The sequence below is a fragment of the Myripristis murdjan genome, chromosome 20 (assembly GCF_902150065.1).
Source record: "Myripristis murdjan chromosome 20, fMyrMur1.1, whole genome shotgun sequence".
Taxonomy (NCBI): Eukaryota; Metazoa; Chordata; class Actinopteri; order Holocentriformes; family Holocentridae; genus Myripristis; species Myripristis murdjan.
In genome coordinates this window covers 10,126,921-10,144,621 of record NC_043999.1, presented here as the reverse complement: position 1 = coordinate 10,144,621, position 17,701 = coordinate 10,126,921, and the positions used below count along the sequence as shown (strand labels likewise).

The 17,701-nt window shown below is 43.4% G+C and overlaps 2 protein-coding genes across 6 annotated transcripts in view; both read right to left on the bottom strand.

Moving 5' to 3' along the window:
* Positions 1-4,306: 4,306 nt before the first annotated feature.
* cdv3 (carnitine deficiency-associated gene expressed in ventricle 3) lies at positions 4,307-9,764 on the bottom strand. The gene is made up of 5 exons (XM_030079403.1): positions 9,304-9,764; positions 7,494-7,570; positions 7,247-7,380; positions 6,395-6,557; positions 4,307-6,309 (listed from the first exon to the last, which is right to left on the bottom strand). The coding sequence occupies exons 1-5, from the start codon at positions 9,487-9,489 to the stop codon at positions 6,183-6,185; spliced, it is 687 nt and encodes a 228-aa protein (XP_029935263.1). The 5' UTR covers positions 9,490-9,764; the 3' UTR covers positions 4,307-6,182.
* A 1,442-nt stretch (positions 9,765-11,206) lies between these two features.
* tmem108 (transmembrane protein 108) overlaps positions 11,207-17,701 on the bottom strand; it is a 43,689-nt gene continuing 37,194 nt past the window's right edge. For all 5 annotated transcript variants that reach the window (XM_030079293.1, XM_030079296.1, XM_030079294.1 and 2 more), the window contains exons 3-5: positions 16,134-17,552; positions 15,272-15,423; positions 11,207-13,527 (exon numbers count right to left, since the gene is read on the bottom strand). In XM_030079293.1, the coding sequence (XP_029935153.1) occupies positions 13,411-13,527; positions 15,272-15,423; positions 16,134-17,552 (1,688 nt within the window). In that variant the 3' untranslated portion in view covers positions 11,207-13,410. The remainder of the gene's footprint in view (positions 13,528-15,271; positions 15,424-16,133; positions 17,553-17,701) is intronic.

The following is a 17,701-nucleotide window of genomic DNA, read 5'->3' as shown; positions in this document are numbered from 1 at the left end:
CTCACAAAAAGTTAGGGATATTCGGCTTTCAGGTGAAATTTCAGGATGAACCTAAAATGCATTATAACCTTTACAGGTGAACTTAATGTGACCTTCTGTAAACTTTTGAATGCACATGTCCAACTGTTCAATGTTTCAGTACTTTTTGCACAAGTTGCTGTTCTCTAACAAGGAGTTTAACGGCAAAATTCACATCAGGTGTTTGATGCTCCAGCTCATCGAGGTCGTATCATTAGGGAACGGCTGCTGGAGACTGGGGTACCTCAAATGGAGTGGCCTGCACTTTCTCAGACCTGAATCCCATAGAAAACCTATGGGATCAGCTGAGTCGCCGTGTAGAGGCTCGGAGCTCTGTACCCCAGAACCTCAATGTCCTGAGGGCCGCCCTTCAAGAAGAGTGGGATGCCATGCCACAGCAGACAATAAGTCGACTTGTGAACAGCATGAGACGTCGTTGTCAAGCTGTAATTGATGCTCAAGGGCACATGACAAGTTATTGAGACATTGACATTTTTTGTTGTGGTATACCCACCACTGTTGTTGGCTTTTGTTTCAAGAAATTGTTTGAGATGAGGAAATCACCAGTGTATGCTTCTACTTAAATGCCCTACTTTCATGATATAATATCACTGTAGTGTGAACTTTTTATATTTTCCATAAATTTCACCCAAAAGCCAAATATCCCTAACTTTTTGTGAGTAGTGTATATATATATATATATATTTTAGGGAGTTGTTCCTCATCTGATGTGAAGGTCCAAGGACAGAGGATGTTGTATTTCCTGTAAAGCCCTTTGCAACAAATTTGTAATTTGTGATTCTGGGCTATATAAATAAATAAAATTGAATTGAATTGAATTGAAATATGAGGCCCAAATTATGTTTTTTGCGGACTTCCCAAGCTGCTGTTCACTTGGGACGATTTCAAATTGGCTCAGCAGCCCCACAAACCTTCCCCATGCTGATGTTTTCTTTTACTCCAGCTCTCACTGTTTTGCCTTAGCTCTATTATCACACTTGGAAGGGGCCAAAACTATGGTTAAGGGGATTCTCCAGGTCTGATTTCACACTTTAAATTCATTCAGCACACCTGGAACCCCCCCATCACCTCCATAGGACCAGGTTCCACATCTCTAACTTCATGATGATCCTTCATGTAGGTTTTAAGATTCACTGCGGATCAAACTTCTGACCCACTGACCGACACAGTGATGTGTGGCCCTGTTTTCCAGCAGGCCAAAAATATATAACTTGGAACGTAAAGAAACATCAGAAATAACCCTGCAGGTAGCTAGAAATAAGGAACGTGTTCAACTGTTCTTCTAAATCAAGGTGTTCAGACTGAACTTTGGGATTTTTAATTGACCTCTAGTCATTCTCTCTACAGAAAAAATCTTGGGATTGAAAACGTACCTTAATTCATCAGCTCTTTACCAGGATGTGCCATCCATCGCTTCCATTCACCCTCACTCGGCATCATGGCATCATTTTATTTTTCTTGTTTTATCCATATAAGCTCACATCACATCAGTCACTAACAACCTTAACATGTAACATCTAACAAATCACTCCTCCACTGATATTTTTTCACATTCATAATTTATTAAGGTCTGTAGCCACTCCCTTTTCAGTTTTAATAAAGCATATCATGAGCCATTTCCAGATTTGTATTGTGGGAGCCTTGTTTTTTTTTTTTTTTTCCATTACTTTTATATACTGTTGTTAGTGATTAATGAGGGAAAAACATCATTCATCTCACAAGATATTTCATATTTTTCTCACCAGTGTTGCCCTGTAATAAGCATCTACATTTCCAAAAAGCATGAAATAATGAATCATCTAGTCTCCATTTAAGATTTTACAGAGTTGGCCAGTATCTTCTTCTTCTTATTATTATTTTAACTTCATACATGTGATGCCTTCTGGTCATAAGTTCAGTCTGAATCAGTCAAATCTTCTCATTTTTGGTGATGTCCTTTGTTACACTCCAACTTTGTTTCCATCTCTTTAAGTCAGTTTGATGATCAACATAATTTCTATAATTGTAATTAACAGTTGAGCATATTCTATATACTTATCAGCTGTTGTTTTTGTATGCCATGCAGTAAGGGCGTAAGTCTAGCAGCCTCCCTCTGCTTCCTGCCCTGCACTATAAAGCCGGATCAGCACATTCAGGATGTCAATCTGCACTGAAGATGAGAGGGATCGTGCTGCTCTGCTTGCTGGGGCTTCTTCTTCCTGCCGAATCGTACAAGAAGGTAGGATACATGGATCTCAACCAGATTTATTGAAATTCATTTATCTGATAGGCTACTTCGCAGCCGGTTTTATGGCAGTTTGGCAGACTTAATATCTGTGTGGAATGAGACACAGACTCTGACTTCACTGACAAAATAGATTCTGTTTCTGATCTACTTGAAATCCAAATGCTTCACCCAACTCGCCTTACATTGCACTGAATAATGTGTCCAACTTGTCCACTGATTAATTGCTGTGTGAGCCAATAATTCATATTCAGTGTGTTTACTGCGAAGACAAACAGAGGCCCCATGCTGGACCAGACTTTGGTTTTCAGTCTAACGCAGTAACCGAGGTGTCAGTGTCCTCTCAGGGAGAGAGTAAATACTCTGAGGAATCATTTGATCATCAGAAACTCAACAGAAGCATGGTTAAAGTTTTTGTTTTGCTGTTGTTGTTAACTTCCTGAGTTACTTCCTTCCTGAGTTACTTCCTGAGTGTGATACTGCTCACTTTCAGTGGCCAAAAGGAAGCAGAGTGCCTCTTGACAACGACCAGGGCTTTGGAACACCCAAACCCCCAGACACGGTGGGTGGAAATGTTTTTACATAACACTTAATTGAAACTTGGAGTTTTATCAAATGTTCTTGTCAGTGGTCTCATCTCCGTTGGACAGTTTGATTAATTTAAATGTCAAATTACAGATTCTCTTATGACTGACAGCACATAACTAACAACAAAGGCAAACCTCTCCCTGTGCCTTCAGGGTCAAATTTTGAACAACACACATTAAATGCTTCTTTACCACTGGAAGCTCATAGCTGCAAAATGACACCACATTTACAGACAGCATCTTTTAGAAACACTTAAGATTGAACTTAAGGTTTTTTTTTTTTTTTTAATTTCCAAAAAGAGATATAGTTGCTTTAATACCCAGCCATCAAAATAATTAGGAACTGCTGCGCAATAACATCAGCCTGCTCTGAGGCAACACTGTTACGCAACATTTACTAGTAAACTTGGTGTGATTTGGTGATGAGGATGTGTTTGGCAGCAGTCACATGTTCACCGGCCTCTTTGGACAGTTTGATTGGTTTAAGTGAAACTCGACTGAACCCTGTGGGCAGGCTTCGTCATTATAGTAGGAGGGAATAAGAGAGGAAGATGTACCGAGGTTAGATAATTAAACAATAAATAAACCAACTAATAAAAAAAAAAAAATACATAAAACAAGCTGGAGATTGAACTTAAGGTGTTTTAATTTCCTGAAGGGATATATAGATGTGAGAAAAGACGCACTAAAGTCATCAAAATAATGACATCAGAGGAATTCCCTCATGAAACATTTGTTTTCTTGTTTTAGTTGCCGTCTGCTTTGGGACACACAGTGAACAATGACGGAGGGTTCGGGCCAACACCGACAAGTGAAAAGGTAATACAGCACTCACTGTTGACATAATTAAAGGTTTTGGTTAATTTCACACCTTGCAATTCAAAATAATGACATAATAATAATAATAATAAAATGCATGTTCCACTGTGATGAATTTTTAAAGGAACTGAGAGAGATGTGGCAAATTAACCTTGAATATTTCAATTTGCCGTGTCATTTTACACATTTAATGTTTCCCTCTGTCCTTCTCTGTCTTTTTTTTTTTTCCCAGAGAGAGACACAAGAGGGTGGCTGAAGTCGAGGGACATGAATACAACTGAAATCCTAATGGACCGAGAAAAGTGTCCTTGGGATGAAAGTCAATTACAAGAGCTGTCTCCTTCAGTTAAATGATGTTTAATAATTTGTATTGAGGGAATAAATTCTCATTAAATAATTACTAATCTATTTGTTTGGTTTGAAGCTCATCAGGAGGTAACATGGTATTATCACGACCAAATAAATCTGGTACTAAAACGATTCCACTGCCATTAGAAAAACCACTGTAATAAAAAACTTGACAAAATGACCTTTACAGGCTGTGTCCTCTGCATTGTGAAGATGTTAAGATAAAACAGATTTGGAAGCGAACAGGCACATTCTCATTTTACACTTAAAAACACAGACAAGACAACAATCACAAGGATCACTTTATTTCTCTTTGTGTTAGGCTGTTCTCTTCTCATTAGACACGTTTGAAGTAGCTCCACCCACAGTGCTGTGGCAGGGTCAGGGCTCCCTGACATCTTTTATGGCGAGGACAGAAACAGAACAGAAATCCAGTTCTTTTTCCCCCCCCCCTCTATCTAAACATAACTATGGTTGTAAAAACCCATCTGATTTCGACCGGGTAAAACAAACCATTTTTCATGAATGGATAGTGGTCTGATGGCAATGTGCAATTACAGAAGAGCAGATGCTGTAATTCTCCGCAAACAAAATTACGTGCAAGCTACCTGTTCTGGGGGGAAAAAAAATACTGCAATACGGGCTGAGACAATACACTTACCTATGAGGAAAAACTTGATTAAAAAAAAAAAAAAAATTCAAAACTGTAACTTAAAAGCTCCCCGACTTCAATTATGGGACTCTCTATACCATTAAAAGTAATGCATTGAATCTGGCGAGAGAAAAGCTCAATATGCATTCAAAGTGATGGTAGAAACACCACTCTCCATGTGTCATACTGCATAATGTTGTATTTTTTGACACTGTAACATTATCATCATTTGGTGTCTACCAACAATACACCATGTTTCTTCACAGCTGGACACACATAAGAGCAAAGACATTGTCAAAATGTTAGCTGAATTTAACCGAATGAGATTAGAGAGACTCAGTTACTAAAGGAATGATTTCAGATTAGAAATGATCTTTAATTATACATGTTTGATGTCTAGGCAACCAAAATAAAATGAGGGTAGCAAAAATCAAATAGTGGATATGAAGGACAGTTAGTAGTTTTATTTATCAAGCAAACTACAACAGCACTACATTCTTGAACAGAACTTGTTTTTGATTTTTTTTTTTTCTTTTTTCACAAAGTGGTGAGATCCAGAGGCAGGCAACAGCCCATGAGACGACAAGCAAGGTTCTCTCCAGATGACAAAGCAGTTTCTCTCTTTAACAGTAAGGCCACTTTAAATAGTAATTCTAAATGAGGACCACAACCTTTTCACTCCTTGTCCACAGATCTTTGTAGAGTGCCATCATCGTAAAGGAAAAACCAAAGCTTCAAGTTTCTAAATGAAGGAGCCAGATGGCCAGCTTGTATGTGGGGAGGGGGGCTGGTGTTTGCCCCGTTCACCACCACAGCGAAAGGCTCAGTCCACATGGTCACCACAGCTACGCTGCTGAGGTAGTCTCCCCCTCCCGTCACCCAAACCGCAACTCAAACACACCCCAAAATACCATGTGCGACTGGATTAACGATCTTGCAAAAAAATATATATTTTAACAGAAGTTCGTAAAATCATCTTGCCTAAAGTCATCTTCGATCCCCTGTGGCTTTATCGAAGCAAGTTGAAGTCCAGAGAGAAGTTGCACCGCGCAACTGCTGCTCTGAGTACAATCCACAAAGGACAACTGGGTTGTCTTTTGTTGTTGCTGCAGTGTCGTACGTATGGGTGTATTTTGCTGATTCTTTTTCGATTAGTCCCTGTTGCAACAGCCCCTTCAAATGCAGTCCCTCAGTTTTGCCAACCAAGTTCTTGTGTATGTAGCTGTCAGTCATCTATGTGAGGGAGTGTCACCGTATGTGCTGAAGTGGTCTTTTTGTGTAGGAGTCCGAATGTCTGTCTGCAAAGCTGTGCATGTGTGTGTGTGTGTGTGTGTGTGTGTGTGTGTGTTTGTGTGTGTGTGTGTGTGTGAGTGAGAGAGAAAGGATAACCAGTGTGGCGATGGTGGCAGCATGAGCTTTGTCAGGACTGAAGCCCACACAGCTGTAGTTCAGCTTCCTTCAGGGGGCTGGGCAGGACCGCGCTGGAGGGGCAGGGGGACGGAGGGGAACGGCTCTACTTATCCCCCAAGATGGCGTACTGGTTGTCAAGCTGCAAATGCTGCATAGAAGCGCCGCTGCCCTCCTCTCTGCCGCGGTTCTTGTGCTTCACCACCTCAAAGGTCTTCTCCATTTCTCTGTCCCTGAAACACAGCAGGGTCACGTCAGTCCCCCTGCAACCTGATGCCAACTTCTGCAAACGCATACCCCTGAAAACATCTTACTCACTTGCGTGTCTCTACGTGCTTGGCAGTGGCCAGCAGAGAGGGGAACTGTGTGTCGCTGAAGATCTCTGGAGGGCCTTGGGCGGGGCCTCGTTTATTGCTGGTGAGCCGGGCCCCCGGGGGGCGATATACACCGGCAGGCTTGGCCTCAGGTACCTCCACCTCCTCTGTGGACAGAGATACCAATTAGGAAAAACAACAAAAACTGACTACATAACATATAGTACGGCCAACCCAGATTAAAAAAAAATAATAATAATAACTTTTTTTAGATTTGATTTTGTCTGAACTGATTTTTAGTTGCATTTTTGGGCACAATTTTATATTTTACTGAACTATGAAAAATCACAAATGTATTTCGTACGGGCAGATGAATATCACATAAACAGAGCAACAATCAAATTTTTACTCCTACTTCAAGTTATGTACTCTGTTTTCTGTTTACAGGTACACAATGCAGAACTGCCAAGGGTTAATATAGAGTCAATTCCCAAAAAACTAAGAATCAGCACAGGAGTTTTCATTTAGTTGACTAAAATCTGTGCTTACTCCAATTTTTTAAGCAACTGAGTCTAAACCTCCTCACTTCAAAATCAACCCTGGCAATTCTGTATAGTGCACAAAAATCCCCTCCATTTTTCATGGCCCACAACACACTGTCCAGAGACACTAATAACTTAAAAACCCATCGGGGAAAAGTTAGCTAATTAACAATAATTATCTGGGTCATTTTTCGTCATCTCTCCTTAATTTCACAGTCATTTTCTTAACTGTCAAGGTCATTTTCTCGGCGAGTGGCTGGTAGTTCCTGAGTTGGGAAAGGGCTGAAAAACAAGCATGGAGGCAGTTTACTCACCCACGGGCGGGGCGGGGGCAGGAGCGGCGCCAGACTTGTTCCAGGGCCCGGACACTTTGTCCCCACTGACCAGAATGATCTCGCCGTCCTCGCCGACCTCCTCCTTCTCGTACTCCTCTTCCTCCTTCTCGTCACTGCAAACAGCGGGAGAAAGCAAAGCAGAGGTGAGCGACGCGCGGCGAGCAGCTTGCGGCTCCTCGTGTCGACGGGCACAAGCGCGGACAGCTTCAACTTATTCTGCTCTCACCTCATCTGTAGAGCCTGGAGCCGAAGACCGGTGTAGTCCACCTCCTTCTGCTCAAACTCCTTCCACTCCTCATCCTCCTGGACACAGACAGAGAGGACAGTCAGCTCCATTACAACACACAAATGGGAGACAAATTAAAAGGAAAACCCCTGAATAAAAGAGAAACATAGTGGAGCGGTCTCTCCCATGATGACAAAGCCTCTCCATCCACAGGGCACAAGCATTCACTGAATGATTTGAGGATAAAATAATGTGATTTCTTTTGTAATTACTGAATCGATTTAAAGTAAATACATGGTATCACATGATACGACATAACCTAAGGAATCCATTGCTACCAAGCAGGTCATGCTAGGGTGATGCTAGGGAAAAACTGGCATGGCCATTTTCAAAGGGGTCCCTTGACCTCTGACCTCATGAGATCTGAATGAAAATGGGCTTTGTGAGCACCCACACGTCTCCCCTTTGCAGACTTTCCCACTTTATGCTAACTTCATGCAGTTTGGCCCAAAAACCATGCAGTTTTTTTTTGCATTAAGTGCAAGTGTGTTATTTTGCCCTATTCTAAAATGGTGTATTTGTGCATCCTGGGGCCTAAACAGTCTTGGAGTTGCATAAATTGGGTTTGACTGAAAAGCTGAGACTCTTGTTGATTCAATAAGCACAATTTTATTTGTGTGTGATGATGATGTCAGCCCCCACAGTCGCCATTTCATTGCAGTGAGACCCCTTTTTGAAACTTGACATCCCTATATAAGATGACCTATTGTGACCTTTAAGATAATCAGAGCCTCATGAACCATTACACAAACAAGATGATTATTCTGAAGATAAAAACTGTAATAAATCGTTATATTCAATCAGCACCTAAGTACTGTGATAGTAATGAATCTGGAGATTAAGCACATTGTCCCGGCCCTAATGCAAATCATACGGTGTGGCCTTCAACCCAAACTATGGCAAATTTTGGACTTGGACATGTTAGAGAGTGCTCTCCACAGCCATCAGCACACTAAATGAGGGAATATCTATTGGAAAAATGGAGTTGCATCCCTGCAGCAGAGATCCAGGGACTTGGATGAACCTATACCAAGGAGCACTGAAGCCGTCCTACACCTTATTAACACATTTAATGTTGATTTTTTTTTTTTTTTTTTTTTTTGGGTCACACCTCCACAATTACATGACTTCTGACCTCTGCATGATTTACTGATAGTGTCACTACCATATGGACCACTGTGTGCTTTAGGGACATGATCACTGAGGTGCTTCAAACCCTTCCTCGCCCCTCTACTAAATAAAAAAGGGTGACACAGATCATAAATGTGTAATTGGCCTCAGGAGTCAGCTGTACCTGCAGAGTAACAGTGAGCTGTGTCAGGTTATATCAGACAGCTGCTCACCTCTCCACATGGTCTAACACTGTCAACCTCTCCAAAAGTTAATGACAATGGCGGCTCGGCCTGGTTTGGACAGCCACACAGAATGACAGCTTCCTCCCGCAAACACACACTCTCTCACTCACACTCTCTCTCACACACACACACACACACACACACACACGGCTAGCGTCGGCGACATTAGCTGGCTTAGGTGTGGGCCACAAACACAGACAGCAGCCTGTTTCCCAGATGGCAGGGAGACACAGTTTGATCTAAGAGACACAGCAGCCTCGGCGGCGGGTGAAAGGCAGGCTGGCCGGGGAGAGACAAGCCCCGGCCGGGGGTGATGCTGCCGGCAGCCCCGGCCGCCTGGCAGGCCGGCCGGCCGGGTGTCTCCTGGAAACGACATGTCACCAGACTGGCATTACCTTCTCAATCTGCGCGTCCTGATTCTCACTTTTCGTCGACTTCTCCTTCTCCTTCTTGGTCTTCTTCACCATGGCCGACGCGGGCCCACCGACGGGCTCTTTGCCCTTCCCCTTCTCGCTTTTCTTCTTCTTTTTATCCCTCTTGGCGAAGAAATCATCCAGGCTCTTCTCCGTTACATCCGCCATTTTCACAGAGCGACGTCGCTGTAAGCCGCTGGGCTAACGCTAGCTAGCAATGACAAAATGTGAAGTCGGGGAGCGGACAGCTGTCAGGGCGAGCAGCAGCGCACAGAGCGGCCTCGGATCCGGGCGGTTCAGCTTCTCCCGAGGGAAGGAAAGAGTGTCCAGCCTGCCTGCCTGTCTCCACTGTGAAGCCCCGCTGGCTAGTCTGCTAGCTACCAACCATGCGATGCACAGGTTATTTGACAAATCTGTACTCTCCCCCGGAAACACTTGGCGCCCTGACCTGGAAATGAAAGGTTTACACTCTTACAATGGATATGCCGAACAGCCAATCAGCGACTTCTATTTTTTTTTTTTTTTTGCATCCTTTTCCTACAGAAACTCGTGGCCCACTTGATTATTATTAGTAAAAAAAAAAAAAAAAAAAAGCTCAATGATCAGTGAGTTTTCATTACTGCTGTACATTTATTCTGTAGGATTAATGTACATATTTAGAAATAATGCACATAGTTGACCTACTTTTTATTCTTATTCATTTTACAACTTTCTACATAATGCACGTACTTTATACATAATGCATAGTGGTTTTTTTTTTTTTTTTTTTTTTTTACAAATTTCCAGGGCACGCATGCGTGTATGTCTATTTTTAAATATTTTATATGTATATTTATATTTATTAATTCTTGTCTTTAGGATCTGAGCAACTGCAACTGACCCAGTTTCCCCTTGGGGATCAATAAAGTATTTCTGATTCTGATTATATATCAAGGGCAAATATTTGTGGTGCATAGAGGTATACTTTTTACATGTGCTCAGTTTCTATTTCTGTATTTATTATGGGAATATTTTTGTTGGATTGATGCACATATTTATACATAATGCACAGTTTTGTTTTTTTTTGTTTTTTTTTTTTTTACACATTTCTAATGCACATATTTTTCTATTTCTTATAATTTCACTTATGCTTATACTATATTACTCTCTTGAGAATTTGAGCAGCTGTAACCCAGCTTCAGTAAATTATTTCTGATTCTGATTTTTAGCAGCAATCACAGTATCATTAGTAATACCACAACAATATCTCTCCTCAGCAGTGGATTTGTTCATTTGATTAAAATTAGATGTCTAGATCAATAGATGAGTTGACTGGTTGGTGAACAAAGAGAAAATTCTCCTCCACCGGATCAATAGATGTGCTGTGATAGGCGAAACCAGCAGGCTATAGGACACATAGCTGTGTTATATTATTAACCAATAGCCGTCTAATCCAATTCACACATAACTCTTTTGCTTGGCATCACTGTTTTGCGTTTTATATATTTTAAAACCATAGCTTATGCCAAAATATGAAGAAATAATGCACCTTTTTGTACATAGAAGTCTGGATATTTTCAGATCTTTGTGGCTGAAAGGTGATAAAACTTTTCTAATTAGGATCAGAGACAGAAAAATAGAACATTGTCAAAGTTTTTTTGTTTGTTTTATTGCTCAGCAGTAAAAAGTACAGTGTATACTACAGTACAAAAAAATACATAGTGTTGAACACTGCTCCACCATCCCATTGAACATTTTGTGAAATGCCCACTTTGAGCGAGCAAGACTACAAGCCCAGCTGTGAACATCTGATGCACTAGATATCAATGTGGTGAACAAAACTGGTATCCAGCATTACCTTCCAAACCAGTAACTTAAGAACATCTCACAACGCAGAAAATTTTGAAGCGATGATAGAGGCAGGCAGCATTGATTACTGAATAAAACTGCAACAATGCAAAGTAAAACCTTGATAAAAGAAGGGCCACAGATTCAGTAATTAAAAAAAATATCTAAATGCATCTCTTTTTTTTTTCCATTAAACTGCCTCTGTTTGTGCTCACAGTAAATATTCAGCATATATTTATCTCTGTATTTCACCGGTAAAGAATATATTTTCACGGCCTTTTACATTTACCTGGTCCAGCAGTTATTTCAAAATCATTCAACATCTGCACTGCAATGAACAATGTTTGCATTGATGAACACATACTTCACTTATGGAGGGAGACATTTTGCAGGGTCGGCGTGGATGTTTTCTACAGGGTTGAGAAAAATAGTAACCACTCCATGATACAGGCATAGAGACCAAGAGACAGGCAGACCGACTTAAAAACATACATGGAGACAGATGAAACTGAACTGAGAGTGATGGAAACACCTTGTGTTTGACTTTATGTAACAGTGACATGTGGGTAAGGGGCAACACATTTCAACATGCAGACAGATGGACAAATTACAGGAAAAACCAACGTGAAGTGAAGGGAGTTGGGCCAGCACGAGCTTCAGTGCATCCCAGCATCGATTCTGCAAGTCTCTGGAAGTCTAGGGGGTGAATACCATTTTTTTCAAACGATATTGTACATAGAGAGAGAGAGATATTATAGCAGGGCTGCAGTGCTTAAAGCCCTCATTACTAAGAGAGTTCAGTCGTGCAAAAACTACAGGCACTGGTTTACAGAGATATGGAAAAATTCTGGACAAACAGGCGAGTGCAGGTGTGGCGTCCACCAAGAGAACGCCACAGGCCTGAATGCTGGACCCCTTCAATGAGAGGGTCCCCTGGCTCTGTTACACTGTGGGGGGCATTTTGCTGACATGGCTGGGGTCCCCTTAGAGGAGAGGGACGCTGCAAATCCATACAAAGATATTCTGAGTGATCAAATTTATCCGATGATGACACAGCCCCATCCCCAGGGCACGAGGGCTCACTGAATGGGTTGACTGGGATGAAAATGACGTAAATCTTATGCTATGGTCTTCACAGTCACCAGATGTCAGCTCAACTGAACACCTGTGGGAGATTCTGGACCAACATGTTAGACAGCGCTCTCCGCCACCATCATCAAAACACCAAATGAGGGAATATCTTTTGGAAGAACGGCGCTCCATCCTTCCAGGTAGAGAGCTCCAGAGACTTGAAGAGCACTGAAGCTGTTCTGAAGCAGCTCAACACCTCACTGAGTCACTTTCATGTTGGTTTTTTCCCTCGTAATGTGTCACCTGTCTGTACGTCTAAGCACACACTTGCACATTCACACATGCACACACAGACGTACACACATGCTTGCATGCAGAAACGGGCCATTCACGCACGCATACCGATAGAGAGCTAACGACAACTTGACGTAAGGAATTTAAGACATCAACGTGGTCCCTCTTAAGAGAAGCTGGTGACACATGAGGGGGAAAAGCCATTTTATGTCCATTCGACTTGATCGACAGATGCACTGTGCCTCCAAACCGTTCCCTTTCTGGATGCAGAGCCCAAATCAATCAACCGTTCTCTTCAAATCAACCATTACCACCACCATAACCACAGCTATCAACCATTTCCTTTCTACTAGGATCTGGCCTCACATATTTTACAGAAACCTCTGTACCTCCCCCCAAGTACGTAGGTGCAGAATTCAAGTTCAACAGGCTAAGTATTTTGGGACTGATTTTAAAGAACAATAAAAATAAAAGGAAACGCTTCTCAATGTTTTTTTTTTTTTTTATAGCACATTTCTCTCTAAAGCAGAATTCAAGTGGCGACATCCACAGTGCACTCACCACCAAGCCACTGTAAGGAAACGAAACCACATATACTCTGTATTTTTTATAAAGACATAAAAACCTTTATCACAATTAAGCTTTTTTGTAGAAAATGTACATCAGAAAAATATGCGGGTGCATCCTCATAGTAAATAGTGTCTTGTTTACATCGCTCTTCTTTCAGTCTGCTCTTTGTGTTTTTTTTAATATACAGTATAAAGCCAAGTCTCTGAATATTTACCACATATATAAAATAGACAACAACAGCAAGGGAGGAGGGATAAAGGAGGAGAAAGCAAGTGGGGGAGGCTTTTATTTTGACAGTCCAGTCCACCAGTGTCCCTCTCTCTTTCTCTAGATGTCACAGGCTTTGTCTCTGTTGATGAAGAGGGTCTCCTGGCAGAAAGGGTTCACCAGGACCACACTGCTGCCGCTGTAGTCTCCATTGGGGGGTAGACAGGTGTCGTGCTCCTGTAAACACACAAACAAAATGAATCTAGGCGTCTAATAGGTATAACACTGGATGTAATTCGTGTCTCAAGCCTCACCATCGGGTGCACACAGCACTTGGCTGTATCTAAGAGCTACGTCACGCTACGGGGAATGAGCAGGGGTCAGGTTTAGCGTGGAAGCGGGGAAAAACACCTTGGGCTTTTAGAAAGGCGATGAACAAAGATGTCTGAAAAAGCTAGATCAGCAGAGATACAAAGGGAGATGGAGGGGAAGAGGGAGAGGCTTCTCGAGAGGAGAAACCAAAGGGAGGGATGACTCAGAAAAAAGAAAAAAAAGCAATGTAACAGAGGGAATTAAGAGAGAGAGACTGAAACAGACACAGAGGGAGAAAGTAAATGTGAAAATGGTCACTGGTGGTGAGTCAGCAGTAAGACAGTGCTGGAGGGAGGTGTGAATGTGGGGAAAAAAAATGATTTGTTCTGCAGGACGAGTCAGAGAACGAACGGGGCCAAGAGTATGGGCAAAAATCAACCAAACCAATCAAGCTGCCATACGGTGGTTTAGGTTTATGATCATCCTTTATTGTTTTTCCGAGGGCACTGTCATTTACCTAGCACCAGGGAAGCTACAGGGCTGCTGCTCTACAGAGACAGGTAAAGCAGGGAAACAAAACCTGGGTGTCACCAACAGCATCCTAAACATGCTCCAACCTCAGCCTCCCTCTCCTGTCGCCCCCAGACGCGGCAAAGGGGATGGAAATTGAGCAATGAAGGGAATAAAAGACAGGAGACACGGTGACATCATCAGTGAAATGGTCAACAGGGAAAAGATGGAAACAAAAATCCAAACAGAATGCAATGACGAATCCAAATACATGGGAGGAAGAAGGATGAAAATGTGGCTTTATTGCTGTTGCTATGCTAAATGAACTAATGCCCTACTACTGCTATGCCCAATATTTACAGCAGATGGTGCTGTAAGGTACCAAAAACTCGGATGACGTACAGGTTGATGCGCTCATGTCAGTGTGAGGGAACTGTGCACCTTTTCAGTTTTCAGGCCAGGACTTATGGGTATCAGCTGGGCATGACAAGATGCAGCATGACTTTTTCTGGCTGAAATTTGATCTTATATTTTTTATCATTAGAATTGAGGGCAAAATCAGAAATTACTATTGAAATTTCACTGGAAGCTATGATTAAACAGTATTGAGGACCACTGGCTCATCCTTCTCTATTACATTCAGTAAAAATAATACGTTTTTTTTTCAGTGACTGCCCCAACTGTCACAACTAATTTGATTAAAACAAGCACGTAAGTGGAAGTTTTGGTGGCAAATAATATTAGATGGAGGGATCTGATAAAACTGATGCCCTTTGGCTTTGGAAACCCATGTCTTTATAAAAAAACACATTTTACTTTCACAGTATACTGATATTTCCTTGAAATGTACTAACTAGGTGAACAAATTTCACAAATAATTTACTGATTCCCTGCGTGGAGGTTCTGTTTTTGTTTGTTCAGAGCAGCACAGCTGAAGCCACTAAGGATTCAGCGTCTTGCTCAAGGACACTTCAGAATGGTAAATGCTTGCTGATAGCGCCTGCTGATCCTTGCTCTTGTGGCTGAAGGCTGTTTTACTCACTTCCCCGTCTTGTTCAGTAGCACTGAAAGAAGACTTTTTAAAGCATCAAATAAATGCTGAGGCCCTCCAGCGAGCAGTGCTGTAAAGTAACAGAATCAGCCTCCCGGTGATTTGTACCTCACTCTCCAGAGTGTGTATCTCTCTGGGCAGCTCCACAGCATGCCTGCTGAAGTAGTCCATGGTGATGGCGTTGTTCCAGTAGCTGAGGTTGTTCTCCTGACTTGACGACTTCTTCTTCCTCCTCATACAGCACACAGTCAACAGCACAGCTAGAGCCAGGAGAGACAGGGGAAAATGAGGTTAGAATAGCTGCTTCTGCAAATAGCCTCGGAAAGATACCCACGCTGACTGCTCGGGTGGAGAGCTTGTCATGTTTCAGGGAACTGTGCCACCATGATAGAGCAGATTGTACTTTAAAGGTAAAAGTTGTAAAGAGTAAAAGTGTGGTGAAATCCACCACAAAACTCTTAAACGCTGTTGAAAGCAGCTTGCATTTTTGTCTTTTTTGTTGCTTGTTTTCAATCAGGGAAGAGATACCAGTTTTTCCACCCACTGTAGCCTCTGTAGACCATAATGTCACGTAAAAGGCACGACTGTTGTTGCTGCTAATATGCTTTTAGTATTACTCTCTCCCCTTACATATTCTTAATGCAGCAAATGCTGTGAGTTGTCGAAAAGCGTTCTGGGAAATATAGGATATCACTAACTGGAGTGAAAATACCCAGGTTGAGGAGAAAATCAGCATACCAAAGAGGTATATTTACACGCTTCAATGCAAAATAACCCATTTAAAAGGCTGAATATTACAGATTGATAATACATAACAGCGTTAGAGTACTCAAGGGAGGAATTTTCCTTGTGAATGTTTTGTATGGCAGTCACGTTAATGGACTTAAAGCCACAGTGAGCCAAAAAATTTAAGCAATTTCCAACCCTCATTACTTTAATCTTTCTCGAGCTATCCTGAATTATTACTTACAACAAGAGGACACAGGAACACTGATGGCCAGGACAATCCACACAATGTCCATCTTGCTCAGGCAGATGGTTGCCCTGGACAGCGGGGAGTTGAGAGTGGGGTCCGAGGTGTTACCGGGTACCCAGGGGTCGTGGGTGGTGGCGGGCACCAGCCTGTTCAGGAAGTTCCCGCTGTCTGATGGGGGATCCAAGCTGTTCGGGGACGAGCTGTTCGCCTGAGAGGAAGGCTCCTCCGCTGAGTTGCCGTTAGAGAGCAGCCCCCTGTCTGTGGTGACGTTCCCCTGCCAGTGTCCAAGAGGGGCGCTGTCTGTGCCATTACCCTGAGGTGGAAGCGGTGTTAGCGGGACGTCCCTGCCTCCAGCTTCCTCAACAGTGGTGTTGTTTGGGATAGAGTGGTTGCTTGGGATGGCGGTTGGATTGTGGTGCGTGTTGGGGCTGGGCTCAAGGGCCACGGTTGAGGCGGAGGGAGGGGTGGGCACAGGGGAAGTAAGACTCTGTGGTGGGCTCTCGACTGGAGAGACAGACTCTCCCTCTGGCTCTGCCACCAGCTCCATGGTGGGGGGCTCATTGATGCCCAAGTGCGCCTCCCTCACGGTGATGGTGTGGGGTGGGGCCAGCTCGGGGGTGCCATGCTCACTGAGTGTCAGGCCTAGTGCAGGGTCTGTGTCTACCGAGGAGGAGGTGAGGGAGGAAGGCTGCAGCTGGGGAACATACTGCTGACTGGGGTCGGTTGGCTCCTCCATGCTCAACTTCTGAGGCTCCACATGGTGTGCAGGGGCCTGAGGGGTAGAAAGCCCCAGTCCCAGTGTATCACCTCTTTCTCTTTCTGAGGCAGAGCTGGACACAGGAGCCAGGGAGTCTGGAGCCCCCCTGGCAGCAGACTGCTCCTCTATATGTGGGGCAGCTAGGCTGGGAGATTTAGGACTGCTGCTGGCCTGGTTAATGCTGACAGTATCTGGGTTATGAGCTTGAGATGCCCTGACCAATTTGTGCATGTGGCTCTGGTTGACAACATCAGAGCCTGGCTCCTGGGGCTGACTCACACCGCTCCCGGTCACATGACCCGGTTTGGTGCTTGCAGTGCTCACAGTGTTTGGACTGACAGTATTTGCATTGTGAATGGGAGGGTCTTCAGAGGCCAGGCTGAGGCTGTGGGGGATTTGGGTGGTGTGAAGCCAGCCCTGGGAGGGAAGTGCCACAGTGCGGAGGATGATGTTTGTGGGGTGACTGGCTCCTTTAGGGGGCCATTCCCCGCTGCTGGATCCCTCCTTATGCCAGTCCAGGTGGGAGAGGATGGGGGCAGTGAGGGGGCTGCTCTGGGTGGCTGCCATGGAGACGGAGTCCTGGGACGTCTGGCCGAGGTACAGCTCCTGTGCTGATGACACCAGTCCTACTGGCAGTGCTAGGAAAGCTAGAACACCTACGGAGCGAGAACGAGGGAGAGAAATTATCAGGAGAGAACCAGACTGAACCAGTGTTATTATCATACACTATCACCTTAGCATTATGAATTATCAGATCAGTGTGAGTGTGCGCGCGTCTCTCTTTCTCTGCTTATAAATCCTTTCC

What these genes read in the sequence shown, in the direction of transcription:
- cdv3 (XM_030079403.1), bottom strand. Translation starts at nt 9,489, where the DNA reads ATGGCGGATGTAACGGAGAAGAGCCTGGATGATTTCTTCGCCAAGAGG. An exon ending in CTCCAGGCTCTACAGATGAG is followed by an intron (nt 7,381 to 7,493) that starts GTGAGAGCAGAA and finishes CGCTGTTTGCAG; the next exon opens with TGACGAGAAGGAGGAAGAGG. An exon ending in AAGCACGTAGAGACACGCAA is followed by an intron (nt 6,310 to 6,394) that starts GTGAGTAAGATG and finishes GCTGTGTTTCAG; the next exon opens with GGACAGAGAAATGGAGAAGA.